At 43.3% G+C, this 23,125-nt stretch overlaps 3 protein-coding genes and 1 non-coding gene across 14 annotated transcripts in view; 3 read left to right on the top strand and 1 right to left on the bottom strand.

The window, feature by feature from the left end:
* The first annotated feature begins 133 nt into the window (after window positions 1–133).
* Window positions 134–18,017, top strand: UFSP2 (UFM1 specific peptidase 2). Of its 5 annotated transcripts, XM_059685670.1 has the most exons (13): window positions 134–222; window positions 3,248–3,326; window positions 4,014–4,197; window positions 4,279–4,345; window positions 6,476–6,633; window positions 7,251–7,443; window positions 8,776–8,922; window positions 10,130–10,294; window positions 10,498–10,622; window positions 12,927–13,003; window positions 13,877–14,001; window positions 16,725–16,822; window positions 17,572–18,017. In XM_059685670.1, exons 1-12 carry the CDS (start codon window positions 145–147, stop codon window positions 16,809–16,811), a joined length of 1,485 nt encoding a protein of 494 aa, XP_059541653.1. In that variant the 5' UTR covers window positions 134–144; the 3' UTR covers window positions 16,812–16,822; window positions 17,572–18,017. The 5 variants fall into 5 exon arrangements, with proteins under 5 accessions (XP_059541653.1, XP_059541652.1, XP_059541655.1 ...); XM_059685669.1 differs by lacking the exon at window positions 17,572–18,017 and having other exon boundaries at window positions 16,725–17,228; XM_059685672.1 differs by lacking the exons at window positions 134–222; window positions 17,572–18,017 and adding an exon at window positions 692–1,575 and having other exon boundaries at window positions 16,725–17,228.
* LOC132229035 (small Cajal body-specific RNA 1) lies at window positions 2,738–2,902 on the top strand. Its single transcript, XR_009451611.1, has one exon. It is a non-coding gene; the product is annotated as a small Cajal body-specific RNA 1 (non-coding RNA).
* Window positions 17,169–20,093, bottom strand: ANKRD37 (ankyrin repeat domain 37). Of its 2 annotated transcripts, XM_059685685.1 has the most exons (5): window positions 19,963–20,093; window positions 19,627–19,779; window positions 18,496–18,587; window positions 17,773–17,976; window positions 17,169–17,528 (listed from the first exon to the last, which is right to left on the bottom strand). In XM_059685685.1, coding segments are annotated over exons 1-5 (477 nt in total). In that variant the 5' UTR covers window positions 19,990–20,093; the 3' UTR covers window positions 17,169–17,527. The 2 variants fall into 2 exon arrangements, with proteins under 2 accessions (XP_059541668.1, XP_059541667.1); XM_059685684.1 differs by lacking the exon at window positions 17,169–17,528 and having other exon boundaries at window positions 17,769–17,976.
* The window catches only part of LRP2BP (LRP2 binding protein), a 28,057-nt gene continuing 24,885 nt past the window's right edge, over window positions 19,954–23,125 (top strand). For 2 of the 6 annotated variants that reach the window (XM_059685675.1, XM_059685679.1), the window contains exons 1-2: window positions 20,945–21,405; window positions 22,790–22,923. In XM_059685675.1, coding sequence (XP_059541658.1) covers window positions 22,834–22,923 — 90 coding nt within the window. In that variant the 5' untranslated portion in view covers window positions 20,945–21,405; window positions 22,790–22,833. Of the gene's footprint in view, window positions 20,061–20,367; window positions 20,464–20,944; window positions 21,406–22,789; window positions 22,924–23,125 lie in introns of those variants that run through there. The other 4 variants (XM_059685674.1, XM_059685677.1, XM_059685676.1 and 1 more) reach the window with 4 other exon arrangements.

Raw genomic sequence — 23,125 nt, forward strand, 5'->3', positions numbered from 1 at the left:
AACTTTAATATAATTAATTACAATAAGACTTCTGCTTTCCGCCCTATTGTCTATCCTCTGGGAGCTGTGGAATGGTACACCCCTTGACGTGTGCCGCGGGGCGTGCTGGGAGTTGTAGTCCGCCTTCCCAGGCCCCGCCCCTCGATGACGACACTTCCAGACCAGCCTCCTGAGCCTCCGGGGGGGACGTCAGCGCCTCTGCACCGCCACGTCGCCGACATGGTGAGTACCTCTGCTCGCCACCAACCCCGGCGTCTCCCCCTGGGACGTCGGTGGCCGCCACGCCTGCGGCTCCACAGCCCATGAAAGGAGCTAGTCCCGCCGGGGCCCACAATGGCAGCTGCGGACTCCGTGGCTCGGGCCGCCCCGTTCCTGCCCTCGGCCTCCCCGCTGGGGCCGGAGGGACCTCGCCCCGCACAGGCCTTGATCCCCCAGCGCGGCCGCGTTTGGACACGCGCTTCCCGCGCCTCCTCCTTGCGAATGCATTTTGAAGACCACGGATTATTCGGCGCTTTTGAAGGTTTTGAAGAAGGATTGGATCTTGGAAAGATGAATAACTTTCTTTAAACACTCTCAGTAACCGTGATGTGACACTTCGGTTTCCCTCGCGTGCAGTGGTTCCTCCAGGTCCTGCAGCCCCTGCCCGGCAGGAGGTGGTGTCCTCCTGCTCCTGGGACACTTCCGTTACACCCGTGCTTGCTCCCAGATTTGCGTCTCCAGCTTAGACCTTGGTTCTGAGTTACTTTTATTCTGTCCACGGACTGTAGCCCCGCATGGATAGATAGCTCATGTATTTCCATCTCAGCGAGTTCAGAACTGACGGATTTCCACCTCACCTCACCCCACCCCTGCTCTTCCTCCAGCGACCCCACCTCAGTTACTTGTGCCACCGTCCACCCTGCCCTGCACCCAAAAGCCTGGACGTCATCCTTGGCATCTCCCTTTTCTCAGCTCCCGAACCTCTGATCCGTAATCAGGCTCTGGAGCCCACGTCTGTGGCTGTCAATTCTCACCCTGGACTCTTGCCATCCTTGTCCTTGTCACCATCCTCTAACCACCCGCCTGGTCTCTGACCTGGCCGTCTACGCAGGCCTTCCCCAACCCGGTTCCACAGCCCTACCCCCCACCCCCACCTTTCCTTTGGAATTGCTCATACTCATGCCTGCCCCTCCTTCAGATCTCAGCTTCAATAATATTTCTTCAGAAGTGCAGGGAGAGTCTGCAGCGGTTCTCAACCTGTGGGTCGAGACCCCTTTGGGGGTCGAACGACCCTTTCACAGGGGTCGCCTAAGACCATCGGAAAACACACATATCATTACATATTGTTTTTGTGATGAATCACTATGCTTTCATTATGTTCAGTTTGTAACAAAGAAATTGGGGGTCACCACAACATGAGGAACTAACTGTATTAAAGGGTCGAGGCATTAGGAAGGCTGAGAGCCACTGGTAGTGCTTTCACATGTGACCTTTTATGGAACCTTCACAGCCATCCTATGAAGTTGTAGATTTTTCCCATTTTACAGAAGAGTACAGAAGACTTGAGTCGTTAGTTAAATTGTGCAAAATCATACAGTCAGTCACTGAGTTAAATTTGCTCAAGCCTGTCTTTTTAACTTTTATCTCCTTCAGTGCCTTTCACTGTCATTCAATATTTTTTGCTCAGATGGGTACATTGTATTTTGTATAATGGTATTGTTCCTTACTTAACAAGCTTCTTATTGATAGCTATTTAGGTTGGGGGGGGGGGGGGAGTTGGGAGGAGGAGGGAGCGTTGCTGTGATGAACAAGAGTATGATATGTGGACAACATTGAAGCTAAATTTGTATTGAACTTTCTTGATTATTTTCTTAGACTAAATTCCCAGAAGTAGAATGGGGGTAAAGATTATGACTTTTCAACAGGTTACAATTTATGAAATAAATAAATTTGCTCTTTTAAAAGTGTGACAAGAGATTTGTAAATGACAAGATTAGTGGTGGCACCTACTTCATATTCTGAGGGTCGGAGTTAATGTGTCCAATCATTTAGCACCGTGTCGTTTACCTTTTTAAGAGCTCAGTGAATGTTTGTACTTTATTCATTTATCTCAGAATAGGATTCTTACTATGTAGTGTGGTTCGTCAGCCTGTCTGGGAAATATTTGAGACTCTGATGAACTCTTTGAAACCTCTTCCCAGAGGTTCTCCTCCTCCTCTCCCCCCAACAAAATGGTACATGTCATTTGTCGTAAGTCTTCAACTACCTCAACTCAGCATTTGGACCCAAATTAAGAACTGCTAATAGATTCCACTTTACAAGTGCTTTTTCCCCTTTATAAGTTGCAAGTATTTTCCTATGCTCTGAAATATTCTTCTAAAGTAGGATTTTTTCATGGCTATATAATATTCATAGTTATTTAACCTGCCTGCCATTGTTGACATTTAGGTTAACATCCTTATACCTGAATCTTTGTTTTGCAGATTTCCTTAGACTAAATTTCTAAATGCAGGCTCACTACTCCAAGAATGTGAATAGAAGGCTTTTGGTTCTTATTGCCACATTGACTTATGAAGAGTTCTACAGTCCATACTCCCACCATTAATGATGACTTAGTTTTCTCTCATCATCTTGACCACCAAGTATTATTATATTAAGTCAAATGTTTTTGTGCCTTTCTTAAACTCAGTCTTTACCACTGGTGTTTTCGTGTCATTGTTAAGCCCATGGTTGACTATAATTTAGAAATGTGGTCTTACAGCACTCGATACTAACCGAGCTATCTGCATCCTAGCCTTGTGCCAAAGGCTTGTGATGTGCTGTGATAACTGGGTTGAAGAAGTGCAATATTAAAACAAAAGCCGTGAGTCTTTAAGCCCAGTGTGTAAAGACACACTCTGAGTTATAACTCAGTGGCACAACTGGAAAAAGAAAAAGAAAAGAAGTAGAAATACGTCTTAAAGCAGTGGTCCTCAGCTTTTTCACATGAGAATCGCTGGTGCAGGGGAGCTTTTAAGTATTCTTATGCCTAGACCCTCCCCAGACCAATTAATCCGTTTAAGTTCCTCAAGTGATTCCAGTGTGGGACAAAAGTTGAGAACCCCTGCTTCAGAATTTAGGGTGTTTTGTTTTCTTCATAAAACGAAGAATTCGCGAAATGATTTGAAAAGACGAGGTTAGTTAACGCCTTAGCCTAAATTCAGATTTGCATTTATATAAGGAAGAGTTTGTTTTGTTTCACAGTGGAACTTTTCTTCATTTGTCTCAGGTGGTTTCAGAGACTATGGATATACTCTTCAGAATCCGAGGAGGCCTTGATCTAGCTTTTCAGCTAGCTACTGCTAATGGTAAGGTCAGCCAAAAAGCTCTCCTTTTTTACTATAAAAATTGATGATGAACTAGACTGAGATTCTCACCAGTTTGCACATGAAACTGTGCGGGAGGTAGGATGAATTGTCCAAGACTATGGAGTTAGTAAGTTATATAACTTAGATTTAAACTTAGACAATGTGTTCCAACACCACCACCAATGGGACTCCTCTGTACAAATGCAAAAAAGATGAGCTTAATAGATGAATCTTAACACTGTTGTGCTGAGTGAAAGAAGCCAGACACTAAAGGCCACATAATACATGATTCCACTATATGAAGTGTCCAAAATAGACAAACCTATAAAGACAAGAAATAGATTAGCGATTGCTGACAGTAAGTCTAGGGGGAATGAGGAACGACTGCTGATAGGTACAGAGTTTCTTCTGCGGTCATCAAAATCTTGTGGAATTAGTGATGGTTGTAAAACCTTGTGAATACACTAAAAGCAACTGAATTGTACTTATTCTAGGAACGAATCTTATGGCCAGTGAATTTTATCTCAGTTTTTCCGAAAGAAAGGCAAAAATTTTGTATAATTATTGAATCTGGGGAATGGACATTTGGGAGCCAATTTGACTTCTACTTTTGCGTGTTTGGAAGCATTCGGGTTGAAAAGTGTAAAACTTTTCTCATCAACTTCTACTTATATTCTTTTAATTTAGACATTTTTATCCAGAAGGCACTAAAACATGTGTTGAGTGACCTGTCCGCCAAGCTGTCTTCAAATGCACTGGTGTTCAGAATCCGCCACAGCTCAGTGTATGTGTGGCCTAACAGTGACATGAACACCATCCCAGGAGAGCTGACAGATAGCTCTGCTTGTAAGACCTTACTGCGCTTCATCCAGTGAGTATGTTTGAAGATTGCTAGAAATGTTTCCAAAATGTCATTTCATACGCTAAACATCTTTGTGTGTGAAAAATTTAGATTTGAACAGGAAGAAGATACAAAACGAAAATTCATGAGGAAGAAAGACAAAAAGTTATCAGATGTGGTAAGCAAATCACCTGTCTTCCTAGTGGTAAACATTTTAAATCCTTGAATTTGGAGTTGAGATCTTAGAAATTATTTACTCCATCTCTCTTAGTTGTTATAGATCAGATTATTGAGGTCCAGAAAGATAAATGACATGCCAGAAGTTATATCTCTTTTTTCATATCTAAACTTTGGTTCCATTACAATACTTATCTTAAGCTTTTTTGAATGTTTTCTTTATTCCCACAAAAATAAAACAGCTTGAGTACATTTATAAATTATTTAAAGATAAATAAAAAGGAATCCTTCTGAAACATGACAGTAACACATTATGCCATGTGAGATACTAAATGATTTACTTTTCTTCATACTGTCCTTAGTTCTATTGATTTTTGAACCAATACTATTGAGTACCTGCCTGCCGTGTGCTACAAACTTTGCCCGATATTGGAGATTTTAAAAAATGAAGCTACTTCTGCAAAGCAGGAAGTTGTGTGAAATTAATTTGACTGTCGTGTTTTTCCAGGCCAGTAGAGGAAAATAGGTGGACATGAGGGAGAGGTGGGCCGGGCACACTTCAGGAGAAGATAAATTAAACTATAGCTAAGGTAATAGAGAGGAGGGAAAGAATACACAAAATATTTGGGGGATAAAATGGATTACACTTGGAAACTAATTGGATATGGGATGACCATTTCTTGCTTGAGTAAAAATGGAAGTTGAGGTTGGTTTGGGCCATGTTTCAGATACCAGTGAGGTGTCCACAGGAGCTGTTGGTGTTACCAATCTGAAGTATACACAAAAATCGCGGGCTGTAAATAATTCCTTGAGAAATACCAATATTTGGAGCTGGACATTTTGAGGAGTACTGGTCAGCTATTTTGTAGTCTGTTTTACTCTTCCTCCTGATTAAATGCAGGTTGTGCATTGTTGGTGGGACTACCACAGAGGTAATATTGTGCTCTTCTCAGCACATCGGATTGAAAGAGGCATGTGCTACCCTAGCGTTGGTGATAGCTTTGATCACTTAATGTGGTATCTGCCACTTTTCTCCTCTGTGAGGACACTATCTTTTCCCTTACAATTAGGAAGTAACTCATGAGAAGACAATTCAAGACTATGTATAGATCCTCTTCCTCGTCAAATGCTACCTCTTCTAGCATCAACTGATCATTTTTGCCAGAATCCAACATTAAGCTGATAGTTGCCAAGTGGCGCTTTTCCTGTCATTTCATATCTAAAGTAATGTCATATTTATTAGATGACAGGAAGACTGTGAGGAGAGCTTTTCCTTATTTATGTGTTATCTGCACAGAAGCATGGATTCTTATTCAACGCAATGAGCTATAATCTGTTACTGTTGTTAGTTATTTGAGGCTCGCAGTTTCCAAGATTTGGCCAATAGAAACTTCTTCAAGCCAGCGCCAGAGGTTTTTGACACTATTTTTCTGAACTTCCTACCTTCTTCCACAAGCTGTTGAGGCAGATCATGTACTCTCCCTGATCCAACTCAGGAGTCAGCCATTCCTCCAAGGAGCCTACACATGTACAAATCCATACTATTCATATACACACACACACTCGTACTTATCTATGTAAATCATGTCTATACCTCCAGTTCTGTTTCAGCCTCTCACAGTTCCTAACCTTTTCCCTGTGAGAAACCTGGCTTCCAGTATCCTTAGTATTTTTCTACATTTGTTCAATATACAAAAAGTATTTTCAGAATTCGTCTTCCATGCCAGTCAGAACCAATCCTGGTAATAGAATTCAGTATTTGTTTATAGTTCTCCATGTCTTTAGAGCAGGGGTCTATCGTTGAAAAGTTCCTTCAGTGTGTGCTTATTGTATCTTATTCATTGGTTTTTTGTGGGTTTTTTTTAACTAAGTCTAGAGAATAATATAATGAACCCTGGTGAACCTACACCAGCTCTCATGTCTACCAGCACACGGTCAGTCTGATTTCATACTCACTCCCCACTCACTGGCCACATCTCAGGTTATTTTGAAGCAGAGAATAATTTTTGTTAAGATTTGAGCATTTAAACAACTTACTGTAGCTTTGGTCCTTAAAAAGTCCTTTTGCTTAATCCTTTTATATTTAGTGTTCACTGTGCTATAAGTTGACTATTACTGTTTATCTTTATAGCATCAAGTAGTAAACATAGATCTCATGCTGGAAATGTCAACCTCTCAGACCGCCGTAACGCCTGTCATTGAAAGAGAAATCGGAGAACACCACTATGTGACCATGACGTTGCCGGTTGATGCAGTTTTACCTGTTGCCCCCAAAGAAGCCTGGGGAGAGTAGGTATTCCAGAGTACTACTGCCCTGCGTCAGTGAGGACCCTGCCCAAAGCAACAGAGTCCACTTTTAAGTATCCTGTAGGCATTTCCAGGGTGGTGGTTGTAGTTTTTAGTATGATTACTCCCTGTTTTTTAGTAAGAGTCACCTAGTAATTAAATATTTGGAGGAAGTAGGGCTGTCTGCAACACCTAGTATAGGTTTTCTCTTTATCTACACAGAAGAAACAGAGTTTATTTAACCTTTCATAAGTTAGACATCCTTTATTTTTTAAAAAAAATATATTTTATTGATTTTTTACAGAGAGGAAGGGAGAGGGATAGAGAGTTGGAAACATCCATGAGAGAGAAACATTGATCAGCTGCCTCCTGCATACCCCCTACTGGGGATGTGCCCGCAACCAAGGTACATGCCCTTGGCCAGAATCGAACCTGGACCCTTCAGTCCGCAGGCCGACACTCTAGCCACTGAGCCAAACTGGTCAAGGCAAGTTAGACTTCCTTTAATTAACCTGGCCCAATCAAGTGGGGGGGTTTGTACTTCATTAGGGTTATATTAACTCCACGCTCATTTATCATTTATCGGAGCCACTATAACTTCTGTATATTTTCCCCCACAGAGTTCGTAAACTTCTAGTGGATGCAATTCATAATCAGCTAACTGATATGGAAAAGTGCATTTTGAAATATATGAAAGGAACATCCATTGTGGTCCCTGAACCACTGCACTTTTTATTGCCGGGTAGAAAAAATCTTGTAACAATTTCATATCCATCGGGAATTCCAGATGGGCAGCTGCAGGCCTACAGAGAGGTGAGACCAAGCCATGTACTCTTAGAAAAAATAAGGCTGCCATCCATTTCATAGTTAATTACATATTTCTAATAAACGGAAATTATTTTACGATTTAATTTTGAATTGTGGAGCCCGACTATTAGTTTTACGTATTATTTCATTTCTGTTCTCATGGAACTTGTTTTTTAAGTAATTTGAGTGAAAAAATACTTAAGACCCATATGTACTGAAAACCCATATGAATCATTTGAATTTTATATGCTCAGTGTGGTTCATATGTTCTATGAAATTATTAGTTTTCCATAATGAAATGAAGAATTTAAATTTGCTTCCACCCCTAGAGAAGCTGATGAGTATTAATAAATTCCTTTCCCTTTCATTCCTTTCAGGTTTGTGAGCAAGAGATTACAGTTAGGGGCGGGCAGTTAGGATTCATGCTCATCCTAGTTAGGAGTTTCAGTAATACTCCACCCCTCCTCCACGCCCCAGGCTGCTTTGGGTTTTAGTGGAGGCCTTTGAAGAAAATATGATCAGCACTCAAAGCAATGAGGTTACTGACAAAATGACTGGTTTTAGAGTACGTATTTTTTATATGTGTGGCCTGTCCGGCTGCATCAGAGTCTCTTCCTGAGATGCCCTCTCATGCCCCTGAGAAGAGGTATGATATTGGAACCCTCTGTACACCTCTGGCCTAGATGAAGTGCTATGTAGAGGCAATAGCCCCATGAGCTAATGATCCCCTTCAAACTGCTAGAGTACACAGAAGATATGAACAAGAAAATGTCCAGCTTTTCAAAGTAACTATTACCTATTGTTATACTATTGGGAATATTTTTGCATTTTGAACATGTGTATCTTTATTTCAGTGCCATATTGGTTGGTTTCATACCACCAATTTCTACTCTGAAATTTAATCACTACCCCTTCTACCTGTTAAGTACTCTATGCATGATTTTTTAAAGTAATTATATCATTGTTAGTTATAATTTACTCACTTACAAGGCTGTTTCAAAACCAGTCTTTATCCTGGATGTATTTTAACAGACTGTGTTATAACAGATAGTTCATTCTAAATGATCTCAGTTCTCTCACGCTTAACAAATTATTTTCATTTTTCTGTGTTCCCTTTCAGTTTCTGCCTGCTTATACAGATAAGCAAAAATAAATCCTGTTTGGTTTTAGTTTGTTCTCACACTGTGACCTTAGTGAATTAAATCATGAGTGTATTTGGTAACTTTCACAACTGATATATAATTTTCTGTTTTATATCTTTAGTTTGAGTTTATTGACTAGAAATCTAAATCGTTTAACTGTTTTTCTTTTTTCCCTATTGATTCTGACTTCCTTTAGGAGTTACACGATCTCTTCAGTCTGCCTCATGACAGACCTTACTTCAAAAGGTCTAATGCTTATCACTTTCCAGATGAACCATATCAAGATGGTTACATTAGAAATCCACACGCTTACCTCAGTCCACCCAACATGGAGACTGGCATGGTGAGTTAATAATTACTTATGGGAGTCAGCTGATCACCAGCGTCATTCGTTTTTTGTACCTAGTGGAATTTGTAAGGATGGATTCACAATGTATGTCAACCCTAAAACATAATTTATCATCCATTTCTTTTAATAATCCAGTGCTGAAGATAGCAGTAATTCACAGTGGTCTAAAAGGGTTAGGAATAGCTAGCATGGACCACATTTCTCTTACTAAAATTCCATTCCCCGACTTCATTATAGGCTTGTCCAATTTTACTTTCGTTCTGAACCTGAGAAAGCATGCTAATTGAGGGCATGTTCTACCCAAACCACGCTGTAGCAGAAGTCTAATAAGACCCTACAGTGTTTTTCTGTGCAGCATGTACCTGCTGGCAAAGGGTAGATCGTCACTGAAGGTTGCTGAAATAAGGAGCGAGGCGAAGGGTCCCTTTAAGGATGCACGTAGGCCAATTGGAAAAGATCTTGTGACATCAGGATAGGAATGTTTGCACAGCTGGCCTCTGAGCACAGAGCCGCTGCCTCAGTCTCGGGCCTACATGGACGCCGTGGTGGCCTCTCTGCTGCTCTGTCTGCTGTTGATCCCGACTGGCCTGTGCCTTCTCTCCGCTCTGCCTTTTCCAGCCTCAGCTTGTTTCCTCATCGTTGCTGCTTATGTGTAGCTTTTCCTACTTCCTTGTCGCTGCTCACTGTATGCATGTTTCAGCTTCCTGCCCTGCTCCTTTCTGCCCGATTCACTCTGTGCCTTCAGGTTCCCACGGCAGGAACTCGATTGGCCATCTTGTTGTGGCATTTATTCATACCTGCTGAGTCTCCAGGTGCTCTGTAAGGAAATCTCAAGAAGTAAGATGAATATATGACCCTGTGTCTACCCTCGAGGAGTCTGGGGCCCACTGCTAGGCCTGGCCAGCAGAGTGCGCTTGGGACAGCAGTTCCACCTGCTTCCCATAGAGACTCGGCTGGGCACTCACACTCACTCACATACAAATGCATCTTTAGTCAGCATGTCAGTGATCTAAGTGATTTCATTTATTGTGCGTATACAGGAAATCTTGAGACACTTATTTCTAGTTAAAAGTCTTACTCTGTGAGGCATAAAATCACAGAAGAGGAAATACAAAACTTGGAGTCAAACAGTACCTCTTGATGGTTTTCTAGATTACCCTATAACGTTCCCTCCCTCTCAGGCTCTATTCTTTTTATGTAGGTTTACGTGGTCCAGGGCCTGTACGGTTATCATCATTACATGCAGGATCGGATGGATGACAACGGCTGGGGCTGTGCCTATCGATCGCTGCAGACCATCTGCTCTTGGTTCAAACACCAGGGATACACAGAGAGGTCCATCCCAACACACAGAGAAATCCAGCAGGTACAGAACACGCCGCTTTCCATGATGACACGTGTACATTTCAGTAACCCTTATTATATTACCATTAATTATTATCAACTCGGAGTACAGACTGATTTCTGTTCTGAAGGAAAAACGTGTCCTGCTAATCAGGGAAAAGGCCCTACGTGTAATCTTAATAGCTGTCTTGTATATGGATTTTTTTGTTTTTTCAATACAAAAAGGCTCTAGTTGATGCCGGGGACAAACCAGCAACATTTGTGGGATCACGGCAGTGGATTGGGTCTATCGAGGTACAGCTGGTCCTGAACCAACTGATTGGCGTAACTTCAAAAATACTGTTTGTCAGGTAAGGACACGCTAAGAAAGTAAAGACATCATTTCAAAGCGAGATTGTCATTTTATTAAAATAACAGAAAAATTATATCTTTCCCCCACATTTGTTTTCACTCCTGTCTCTTCCTCCACATTGTCTGATTACTCTGTAAATCTCTTTTTTAACCCTAATTTTTTTTTTATTTAATCTTCAGAAGACTTTGGAGTTTATGATGTACAATACACACTTATATGGTTGAGGCCTAATTTTAGCCAAAAAGAGAAAAACTTGGATATATGTCAACTTACAGTGTAGTTAAAGAAAATCAAGTTTTTTATGCTCAAGTTTTTAAAAAGTCTTGAAAGGAAAAAAGCAAATGTTGATCTACGACTGACCTTCTTGTTTACCTCTTGCACTTTTTCTTCTTAAGATGTTAATAAACTAATTATGTGTCAGAATAAAATATTTCACTTTTTCCAGTATAGCTTAGTCATAATTCCAACATTAAGCTGTGAGCAAATCTAAATTAAATACTATTGATTTCTTTTTTTAAATATATTTTTATTGATTTCAGAGAGGAAGGGAGAGATAGAAGTAGAAACATCAATGATGATGAAAGGGAATCATTGATTGGCTGTCTCTTGCACGCCCCCTACTGGGGGATCAAGCCCACAACCCGGGCATGTGCCCTCGACTGGAATCAAACCTGGGACCCTTCACAGGCCGACACTCTATCACTGAGCCAGACCAGCCAGGGCAATACTATTGATTTCTGGGACAATAATTAACTTCCTCCTTTTGTGAGCTTATGTTTTAAATACATTTTTTATTACGATGACCTTATAAATACAGTAACTTTATCCTTATTTAGCCAAGTACTTTAATACATCTGGTTTCACTATTGCAGTCTGGACTGGCTGTGGAAATCAGTGCCAACGGCCCTTACCGGTTTGGCTCAGTGGATAGAGCATCGGCCTGCGGACTCAAGGGTCCCAGGTTCGATTCTGGTCAAGGGCATGTACCTTGGTTGTGGGCACATCCCCAGTAGGGAGTGTGCAGAAGACAGCTGATCGATGTTTCTCTCTCATCGATGTTTCTAACTCTCCCTCTCCCTTCCTCTCTATAAAAAATCAATAAAATATGTTTTTTTAAAAATAAATCAGTGCCAACAAATAAATGATAGGTTAAGTAGTGAAGTATATGCTGATTAAAAGTCAAAAAGTGGAAGTTTTGGCGCATTAAAACATGTGTTCCTTACTAGGCAAGAGCGAAAGTTTACCACCACCTGACACCTCAATTCTAAAAAGAAGTCTCCATCTTTGTCTTTGTCTTCTCAACAGTACAAATTGTATAGAACATTGTAACATTCCCTAAAAACATTATGTTGTTGCCCTGGCCTGGTAGCTCAGTTGGTTAAAGCATTGTCACGATACACTAAGGTTCTGGGTTCCATCCCTGGTCAGGGCACATATAAGAAACAACTGATGAATGTATAAATAAGTGGCACAACAAATTGATGTTCCTCTCTCTCTCTCTCTCTCTCTCTCTCTCTCTCTCTCTCTCTCTCTCTCTCTCTCTCTCTCTCCATTCTCCTCTAAAATCAATTCAAAAAATAAAAATAACATGTTTTGCTTGAAAACATTTTTTGCCTTTCACACTGGCTTCACAGACATTGTCTGTTTTGGTCCTGGACTCTCCTGTCCTGTAGACAGGGCAGGTATTATGGTCCCAATTTACAGATGAGGAAATACAGACTCAGAGTCTGACAGCATGAAGACAAGAACCCGGGACTTAAAACTGGTTCTTCTGAAATAAATCCACCCATAAGAGCCCCCTGGGTATCCAGGTGACCACTTTCAATCTCATGTTAAAAACCCAGACCTCCTTTGTGCACTTCCAGGTAGTCTTGCTTCTTTCCTGGCGTATCTAATGGCCTTAAATATTTAGAAAGGTTATATTGCTTTAACTTGGTCAGTCAGTTCCTTACCACTTAACTGCATTTAAAATCATATGGGTGGGTTTTGTGTATGTGTGGGTTTTAATGCTTTTATTGATTTCAAAGAGAGAGGAAGGGGAAGGGATAGACATAGGAACATCCATGAGAGAGAACTATCAGTTGGCTGCCTCCTGCACGCCCCTTACCGGGGATCAAGCCCTGACCGGGAATCGAACTGGTGACTTCTAGATTCATGGGTTGACGCTCAACCACTGAGCCACACAGGCTGAGCTGTATGGTTTTGTGTGTTTTTTTAAACAAGAAAGAAAGCAAAAATGGTCCCATTGATATGACCTTAGTGTCAGAAATGATTCCTCTAATAGAAAACGGTTTCTTTCCAGCCAGGGTTCGGAAATGGCCTCTCAGGGACGGGCACTGGCCAATCACTTCCAGAGCGAAGGAACTCCGGTGATGATCGGTACGCGCTTGGGACACCCTGGGCTCTTAGGTGGCGTGGAGAGAAAGTAAAACTTACCATTAGTATAAATGTTTAATGTCACCTAAAATCAGTCATTTTAAACCATTTTAAAATTAGCTTTTACACCATACACTTTGACCTCCAAATTCCTTTGGAAATTTTTAAATGTGCAAGGCAGAAGGAACGTTATAGAAAAGGTTATAATAACCAGACGAAAATGCTAAGAAGGTAAATGATAAAGGTGTGCCTATAGTTAAAGAGTTGAAAGTAGCATGAAAAAGAGGCATGAGCATCATAAGTCACGGGTCTGTCACTAACGTGGCCGGCGGTGTTCCATGACGGCAGATTGCTTAATCTCTCTGGGCTTTATGTGTAAATAAGAGGATTGGATTCATTGATCTAAAGATTCATATTCTATGAGGAACAAGACGGCTCCTGTGATGGCAGAGGAAAGCTCAAACGGGTGTGTGTAGGAAAGGGAGGAAGGCAGATTTCAGCAGAATATCAGAAAGAACTGAATGAGTGGATGGCTGTCTCCTTGGAGACAGCACACCCTCTGCTGAGTGGACCACAGCAGTGACTGTATCTCTGGTGGGAGGAGTTTAGACCCTCTGTGGCCCTTTCTAAATCCAGTTCAGGTAATTCCATGGATATGGCAGTGTGAATATAAACCTTCTGATTATAGATATGATTGAATCTTTATCTTGAAGATGTAATTTTATCTTTTCAGAGTATATTTGACATTGTGGTCTTTTACAATGTAGACTAGAAAATTTTAATGCTGTTAGATAATAGGCAAAGCAATCTTTTAAAATTGAAAAGGAAGTTGAGGTTAATGTATGCTTCTCATATTTCATATTTCCTCTTCTCTAGGGGGAGGAGTTTTGGCCCACACAATACTGGGAGTTGCATGGAATGAGATTACAGGGCAGATAAAATTTCTGATTTTAGATCCACATTATACAGGCGCTGAAGATCTGCAGGTTATTTTGGAAAAGGTAAGTATTTAACACAAATTTAGATCCAAGACAAGGAAACCAGAGCCAGAGGACAGTGAAGTGGCTGTTAGCAGAAGGGCGGATAATAAACCGAGGGAGCAGCCCTCATTACAAGGCGGCATCTAGGGCTGTGGTGAGTGACTGTCTCTCTAGATAGGGAGGATAAGAGGGAAATAAGTAAATTGCAGAAGAAACAATTTGGGTTAGGGTTATAAAAATGTTCTCAGTTACTGAACTTAATGGAGCACAAAGCTCATAAATGTATTCCTTTGGAGATTTTTCAGCTCTGCACAAACAAATGTATTGAGGTCGATCAATGCCTTGAAGTAGGAGAGTCAAGTATAAAACCTTTATAATTTTAGAATTAACCAACAACAGCTAAGCAGTACGCTGGACATTGTGGAGGCTTGACTACTTTTAAGCTATTTACATATAACTTAATCTCATGCTATAGAGGATTTGAACAGAAAAATAGGTTTGCTCTATTAGTGCATGTCAGCAACCATGAAACCAAGGCCTGGCCATCAGTACAGAACTATGAACTCTTCGGCTGGCGTGGCTCCGTGGTTGAGCGTCGACCTAGGAACCAGGAGGTCAGGGTTCGATTCCCGCTCAGGGCACAGAACTATGAACTCTTACTTGACTCAAGAACCTAAGGCACCGAGTCCGCTCGGCTGCTATACAGAATACCACAGAGTGGGGACTTATAAACATCTGACATTTATTTCTCTCAGTGCTGGGGGCTGGGGCGTCCAAGATCAAGGTGCCAGCAGATAAGCTGTCTGGTGAGGCCCACTTCATAGTTCATAGGCAGCTGTCTTTATCACTGTTCACGTGGTAGGAGAGATGAGGGATCTTTCTGGGGTCCTTTAAAAAGGGCACTAATCCGCCCTAGCCGGCTTGGCTCAGTGGATAGAGCGTCAGCCTGCGGACTGAAGGGTCCCAGGTTTGATTCCAGCCAAGGGCACATGTCTGGGTTGCGGGCTCGATCCCCAGTAGGGGGCGTGCAAGAGGCAGCCGATCAATGATTCTCTCTCATCATTGATGTTTCTATCTCTCTCTCCTTCTCCCTTCCTCTCTGAAATCAATAAAGAAATATTTAAAAAAAAAAAAGGGCACTAATCCCATTTGTGAGGGCTCCACCCCATAATCTAGTCACCTTCCAGAGGCTTCACCTCCAACTATCACGTTGGGATGAGGTTTCAACCTATGAACTTTGAAGAGACACAAACCGTCAGTCTATAGCAGGGCCACGGGGAAGGGCTGCCTCTGCCGCTTTACCGTCTTTGGAGCTTTCCTGCTTGACATTCCCCTCAGAGGAAATCACGGCTCCCCTCTCCACTCCCATCAGTCTCTGGTTTTGACACCCTCTCTACCCAGGCCCTTAAAAAAAAAAAAATCGAGCCTGGTTACCTGGAGAAGGCCTACATGTGTGAAGGATCACAAAAAGATTAGAGATAGTATAAGCCTTCTTTCCTATTTATCATTAAGAACACAGATTTTTAGGACATTAAAATTATTAGAGGAAGTTTTGCTGAAAATAATAGATAATAAAAAGAAGCTTATTATGTATGGCAACATGTCTCAAAACAAATTTAAAAAATATATATTCTTATTGATTTCAGAGCGGAAGGGAGGAGAAACATCAGTGATGAGAGATTCATTGATTGGCTGCCTCCTGCACGTTCCCTACTAGGGATCGAGCCTGCAACCAAGACATGTGCCCTGACCGGGAATCGAACCATAGCTTCCTGGTTCATAGGTTGATGCTCAACCACTGAGCCACAACAGCCAGGCCACAAACCAAATTTAACAGCTGGGAGCAGGGGCAGTAGGACTAACTAGGGGGGAGGGTTTTTTTTAATGTTTTACTTTCCTGTCCTTTGAATTTTTATAATGTGTATCTTATTTTTTGCAATCAGAAAAAGAAAAACTAAAGATCATCTCTAACTCACCTCTCTGGTCTCCACATAAGGGATCAGCTAAGACCAGGCGGGTCCCGCACTCAGTGGTATTTTAAGTCCTAGCCAGCCTCCTCACAAGTATTGAGCAAACAAAGCATTTCATTTCATGATCATACAACACAGACGAGTTGTTAGCTGGGTCTTTAAGGAAATAAATCAGTGGCCCTAGAAGAAATTTGATAAATTTTATATTCACAATGAGATTTTGTTTGAAAGTAATTTTCTCTGCTGGAGAAAAGGATGAATGCTGACATGAAGAATGCAAAGTGGAAATGATTACAGCCTGAGGAAATGAATGCCACTCAAAGGGCAAGCTGAGATTTCTCACGACCGTATTTCCTCATAGCTATGACGCCTCTGCATGGTACATAGCAGTCTTGTATGGACTGCTAAGGCAAACAGGCTGCCACTTAAACTGTCCCATGCCACTACCTGCCAGAATGGCAGAACTGTACATCTTAGCATCAATAAAATGTGGAATTTGGAGCAATAGTTACCATAGGAAGTGTTTCTTAATGATTTCTGATTAAATACAGTATAATTAAACTTTTTTATTCTATCTGAAAGGGACCCAAATAAATTACTTCTCTATACTTTATGCAAATTTGGATCTTTGAATTATATAGGTACTTAAAGAATCTTATTCCAAGTTCCTAATGGAGCAGGATGGTAATGGAGCAGGATGGTAAAATTTTACAGTTTTGGTCCTATAGTCTTGTAACTTTGTAAAACATTTTCCTTTCCCTTTTCCCAATCTAGGGCTGGTGTGGATGGAAAGGTCCAGACTTCTGGAATAAGGATGCGTACTATAACTTATGTCTTCCTCAGCGACCAAGCATTATTTAAAACGAGGCCCGGTGCGTGAAATTCGTGCACTCAGGGACGGGTCCCCTCAGCCCGGCCTGTGCCCTCTTGCAGTCTGGGAGCCCCATGATTGATTGCCCCAAAGAGGTAGACCCCGCACAACCAGCGGGGCTCCAAGGTGGATCGCCCCCGCAGAGGGAGGCCCCGCCCACCCACTGCAGCCCACTGGTCGGTGGCCTGGTGCTCCTTCTGTGGGTGACCAGTCACATTGCACCTGCCTTAGCTGGCCTGGCGCCAGTGGGTGTCATAGTGTGGTCGTCTGGATGGTCGTTCTGCTGTTCAGCCATTTGGTTGATTTGCATATTACACTTTTATTATTATAGATATCTTGGACTCAAAGACTGTAGTAAAGTTTATTATAAATTTGTTAATAAAAAATAAGTTTAATTTTCAAATAAATCCTGGGTGTAGTTTGATGGTTTAACCTTGATTTTTTCCTAAAGGTTATAAATACTACACACAAAAAAGAATTTAGTCTATAGACATTCCTTTAAAAACTTAATAGACAAAGTATGCACAACCACAATATTGTAGGCATGTAAATACATGCATTCATAAATGTTATCTTCACTTAGAAGAAAGTTCTCCTCCTTCTTAGAAGGAGTTTAGACACCTGATGAGCGAAAACCATGGCTTGTAGCTGAGCAGCAGATCTGCCCGAAGTGAAGGCCTCTTCACACCTCCTCATAACCAAGTCATCTGTTGTTAAAAAACATGTTAACATTAAAATCTTTTTTAACAGGTTATCTCCCCAACCTTCTACTATGCAGGATAATCTTTGGTTTCTAGAATCTACTAGTAGTTACTATAACTGATCTTAAAATGTGTTAATGAGAATGAAAGACATACTAGAATAAGACTGCCAATATTTAAATGAAACAATAATTTCTGTGCCAAATAAGAGATCCTTAAGGAAGGAAGAAAGAAGAACTGAGTTACTTACCAACACTTCCTTTTCCCACTTGTATTTTCTGCACTCCCGAAACTCCGTTTCTGCCTGAGCACCGGAACACAGTGATCTCTATTGGATCGTTCACTTGGGTTTTCTGTCTGCATACGTTTAATTGCCGTAAGGAACTTGGCACATTCTGGAAATCCACATGACCAAGCAAGATCTTCAGCTGTTTGCCCATTCTTATTACATAAACTGAATTTAAAATAAAGATCGAGTTAAATAAAGCTTAACAATTGTTTAGCCTTTTTAAAATATATATCTTTCTAACAAAGGAGCTTTGGGCTCATACAAATGTTGGCTGCAGAATAGAGGAGGTAAAGGAAGCACAGACAAATTCCATTTGTGTTCACTATGGTGTCCTCAGTGGCTAGCAGAGTCCAGCACCGAGTGGGCATTTCAATTTTGAATGAATGAAAGAGTATTCTGTGTTCAATACAGTGGATAAGTACCCAAGAAAGTCAATGAGAACTTGTATAGAATGGATTTCCCTAAACCAAAACTATGGTGTAATTCTGCCACCTCTGATGGCTCAGGACCCACTCTTCACTTCTTCAAAGTGAATAGTATCAGACATTAACAGCCTCAGTTAACATTTAAATGATAACACTAAATTATCCATTAGACAGGCATCCTTTTTAAAAGTGCATGTAATTAAGCTTCAGAAGTCTGAGTCATTTAATCCAATTTAAAGCCACCAAGTTTAACACTTACTCAATTTGGGCATCACTGGCTACAAGCAGGCTAAGGCATTCCAGGCTTCCAACTTTCGCTGCCTTGTGGAGCGGAGCTTCTCCAAACACATCCTTAAATATAAGACAACACATTTTAGTTTCTCACCAAAATACTTTCTTTGGAAGTTGGTGGGTGAAGTTTATTGTTTAAGGAACCTATGTGAGGAACCTAGTTGGACCTGCATGGTACTGGGCTGAATTTTTTAATTCAAGTATTTTTTTAATAAGGTTCTCTTGGTATGTTATTAAATACAAAGCTTTCATTAGTAAAAATGTGTGCAGTCACAGCACATACACTAAAATTTAAGTGAATAAAAAAGAGTTCTATGGAAGTAAAAAAAAAAATGGCAATTTAAAATTCACCATACTTCAATATTCAATGGAAGATGTAGACTACCATAAAAAAGTTATGTACAGCCCCAGCTAGTTGGCTCAGTCAGTAGCCGGCAGACTGAAAGGTCCCAGGTCCGGATTCCAAACCCCACCTGCAGGAGGCAACCAAATGGGTGTGTCTCTCACATCAATGTTTCTGTCTCTCCCCACCTCTTCCACTCTAAAACTCAAAGGAAAAAATATCCCCAGGTGAGGAATAACAAAGAAAAAGTTATGTAGAAAATTATAAGTTGTGAGCCTGCCTCACAAATAGTTCAGTTGCTATACTGAGACTTTTCATTTGATAACAGTGTTCCTTTTGAAACCACACCCGTATATGCTGTCCAATGCAGTAGCCAGTAGGCATTTGTATGGCTAATGAGCACTTGTAATGTGGCTTGCCTGAATTGAAATGAGCTGTAAATATGAAATGCACACCAGATTGAAAAGACATACGAAAAGAAAATGTAAACTATCTATCAGTAATGTTTTATACTGAGATGATAATATTGTGGATAAATGTGTTTAAATTACAAAATTAATTTCATGTTTCGTTTTACTCCATTATTGTGGCTACTACAAAAATTTTAATTACATTCGTATCTCGTGTATTTCTCTATTGGACATCGCTACGTAGACATGTTTCTAACAACTGAATACCCTGGCGACTAAGAAGTGTTTGCGCGGGTTTGGGGTGGAGCGGAGGGTTGCGCACAGTAACAGTCAGTTACTTAGTTACCTGCTGGTTGAGGTCCGCGCCGGTCTGCAGCTGCCAGAGAAGAAACCAAGCCCGGCCGCCACCTGCGGCCAAGTGGACAGGCGACTGCTCGCAGGGATCCGGGGGTGCGTTGACCGAGGCCCCGGCCTCCAGCAGGTGCGTCAGATTCTCCACCTGCGGGAAGAGAGCAGCTCCAGCACCCGTCTTGCCTTTGTCCAGCCCTCCTGGGGCTGAAAACCTCCCAACTCTGCAGAGGCAGCGCCCAGTGGCCACTCCACAGTCACCCTCGCCAGCGCTCCCAAGAAGACAGACATCTGGAAGCTTCAGCCTGCGGGACAAAAAGGTTCCGAGTCTCACCTCTGAGTTGCAATCAAACAACAGCATTTTCCGCCTGAAGCAGAGGACAGTTGTCGTTGGGCGTGCAGGGCGGCGAGGCACTCGCGGCAGACTGGCAGGTAAGTGTGCAAAAGCCGCCCAAGTGCGGGAGAATTTAAAGTCGGCGGGACGAGGGGGGCCGGGCCGCCGCGCCCCAGCTGCCTAACCCTTGGCTGCACCGCCCGTCCCAGCCCCGCGTCCGCAGCACGTACACAAACACTGACACGTGCAACCCGGGACCCGGCGCAGCTGCCTAGGCGGAGGGAGGACGGGGAGGAAGCGGCGCGGGCCCGCCAGCCGATTGGCCCCGGGGCGGCGCCAGGCCCGCCCATCTGGGGGCGGGGCCCTAGGCTGCCGCGCGGAGCCCAGTGCGCGTGCGCCGTGGCGGGCGTCGGGGCGGCCGGGGTTCCGCAGCGTCCATGCGGCGCGCCGGTCTGGGCACGTCTCACGCCGGCGCGGCCCGCCCTTGGTCCCAGCGGAGAAGTGGGAGTCGCAGGGAGCTTGTGGTGGCTGCTGTCGCGCACGTAGCCAGGAAGCGGGGAGCCACACGCAGCCCCGCCTGTGCGAGCCGCCCCGCGTGGGGCTGGCGCCGCGCCCTCGCCCCCAGCGCCGGAGGAAGGATTGAGTTCCTTCTGCTGAAGTTCAGAATCGCCCCCTCGGTCCCCCACGCCCCGGACAGGAAGGATAAGCGGGGGTGGGGGTGGGGGGTAATGTGGCCGAAGGGGGTGGGTTTTCCGCCGGATTTCCCTACCCACCCCCCAAATTAGGTGACTTCTCAGGCCCGACCCCCTGGCCTTGCTGGGGTCCTGTGCCAGGAGCCTGCCATTGGGGCGTGGCCCCTCCCGGCGGCAGGTCTCAGCCGCTCGGCTGGCCCCCTGGGCAGATGCTGCGTCCAGCTGTTGGGCTGGAGCCCCCGGGCTGGCGGGGAAGGGGCGGGACGCGCTCGCCCGGACGGCGGGGACAGGCCCTGGGGAAGAGGGGGCCGGGCCGGAGGGTTATGGCAATGGGCTCCCCCGCGGGCAGCGCCCACGTAGGTCTCGGCTGATCCCAGGGAGGAGGGGGCTGGGGACCTGGCTCTCCGGAAACTCTTTATACTTAAATTTGTAAACAAATCATTAGCTTAAGTCATTCCTTTTTTTTTTTTAAACTTAAGAAACGGACTTCCTGACTTCAAACTGTAGCCATTGAGCGCATATAGAATCTCTTACATTTGCGCTCGATGTGAAATGGATTATCTTTTCCTAAGCACGTTCTGTTTTCAGAGTCATCTCGCTAAAAACTAAAGCTCCAGCCAGCCGACTGTTTCCTCTCCCTAAAAAAGCCTTGAGCGAGTCCTTTCTCTCTACCCATACCTTTGAGAGCAGGACTGAAAAATAGACAGGCTTATGATTACGCCTCTAAGGACAAGCTCATTGTCATCTAAATGTAGGCACCCTTTTAGTTGCAATTTTGGTTGCAGTATATCTTTTATTTTGCAATAAGCCATAAAGTGATTTTTGCAGTAAGACATTTATATTACTCTACTGATGCACTGACCCAAGGGGTAGTTTTAAACATTTTTATTCCTATGTGTACTTGGACATAAATGTGGGTATATATTTATGTTCAAGCACCTACATAGAGCCATGCTTTGGTTCTGTATGTTTTATACTTAAGCAAGTCTCGATACCTTTTTATGCGATTTAAAGAATGGCACTGCAAAGATACTGCTGTCAGGTGAGAACGCTGGTCCCTATTGCCAATTTGCCTTTGGCAATATGGACAAGTGTTTATCAATTAGGTAAGCCCTTTTTTTAAAGCATATAATTAAGCTTCCGGGTTGCACAGATATTCCCTTTCAGGAATTCCTAACTAATGCAAGGTAAGTTCTTAGAATTCTAAACGTGTGCGACGGTGAGGCTTGGGCAGGCTAAATAGCCACAGCAGGCAGTGAATAAAACTGAATTTATTTAAGGAAAGGGGCCCGGGGGTTGGGGATAGCCAAAGGGTAGGGCTACACAGCACTGAGCCCCAGAGTATTGGGTCCATGATGGCAGCAAAAACGTACTTAGGACAGTGCAACAAGGAAGGGCATAGGAGAAGCAACAGGAAAGGGCTGCTTTGGCTCACTGGGAAGTCAGAGAGCAGGGGACCATGGAGGCAGGTTCGGGGGGTTAGCCCAGGACGAGCTGCCGCTGCTCATCGCTCCCCTGGTTGCAGTCTCACGGGGTCCCTTAGAGGGTGGGGGATATGTGCCTGTGGGGCAAGGAGAGGGGGAAGGAATGGCATGGACGTGCTCCGTGGAGGGTTCCTGGTGTGCGCTTTCAGGGTCTTGGTCTCCACTGTAGCTGGGCCTAAGGCAGCCACCGTGTCACTTACCTGGCTTCGCTGCTTTTCTGGGCCTGGAGCTGGAATGCAATGGAGGCCTAGACGTTATCTTTAGGGAGGAAAAAGTCAGGGGTCTAAACCACCTGGCCAGTGATCTGCTAGCGGGGGTAGATCACCCGGGGACGAGGTTCTTGTTCTCCCAGTTTTGCCCCTCTAGGCATCTGGGCTTTCTGCCCAGTGAGTTTCTTCCTGGCCTTTTATCCTTGCTCTGCTCACGTCTGTCTAACAGTGGACTGCCGTTAACGTATAATGGGATGTCTGTGTGATAAACGTGCCTCCCTATTACATCCTTTTCCCTTAAAACGTGCATTAAGTCTGATAATTATTGTTAACTTCCTGGTACATTTGTAAACTTGACAAGGAAAGGGAATTTTGTGAGTAGTTTTTAACGCTTTTCCCCCTTTACTCATTGTGTACGTCTCTATTGCTCATATTGTTTCAGAAAAAAATATTTGTGTTATCTGGATAGCTGACTTACCCTTAGTAATGGACCCCAAAGCTTTCCAGGAACCGAACAAAGCTGGTGGAGCAGAATCAGTACTTGAGGACTGTGCCGAGCCAGCTCAGCCAGGTTTGGTGAGTCTGAGAGGGGGCGGTGGAGGGTTGAGAAAAGACAGACAGAAGAAGAAGGCTGGGTCTGGGTGGACATTGTCCTCTCTGATGGAGCGCTAACAACAGCGCCACACCCTGAAAGCTGTGTCTTCATTTTATAGCCAGATTCCAGGAGGCCAAGTAAGGGCGTGGTCAAGATGTTTACAACATTCTCGTGCTTTTCAAA

Source organism: Myotis daubentonii, chromosome 2 (assembly GCF_963259705.1).
Source record: "Myotis daubentonii chromosome 2, mMyoDau2.1, whole genome shotgun sequence".
Taxonomy (NCBI): Eukaryota; Metazoa; Chordata; class Mammalia; order Chiroptera; family Vespertilionidae; genus Myotis; species Myotis daubentonii.

Coding starts and splice junctions, on each gene's coding strand:
- UFSP2 (XM_059685670.1), top strand. CDS start 145: ATGACGACACTTCCAGACCAGCCTCCTGAGCCTCCGGGGGGGACGTCA. Junction 4,346..6,475: donor ACAAAAAGTTATCAGATGTG/GTAAGCAAATCA, acceptor TTATCTTTATAG/CATCAAGTAGTAAACATAGA. Junction 13,004..13,876: donor AGGAACTCCGGTGATGATCG/GTACGCGCTTGG, acceptor CCTCTTCTCTAG/GGGGAGGAGTTTTGGCCCAC.
- ANKRD37 (XM_059685684.1), bottom strand. CDS start 19,989: ATGCTGTTGTTTGATTGCAACTCAGAG. Junction 19,780..19,962: donor TGTTTGATTGCAACTCAGAG/GTGAGACTCGGA, acceptor CTCTTCCCGCAG/GTGGAGAATCTGACGCACCT. Junction 17,977..18,495: donor GCCAGTGATGCCCAAATTGA/GTAAGTGTTAAA, acceptor TTTTAAATTCAG/TTTATGTAATAAGAATGGGC.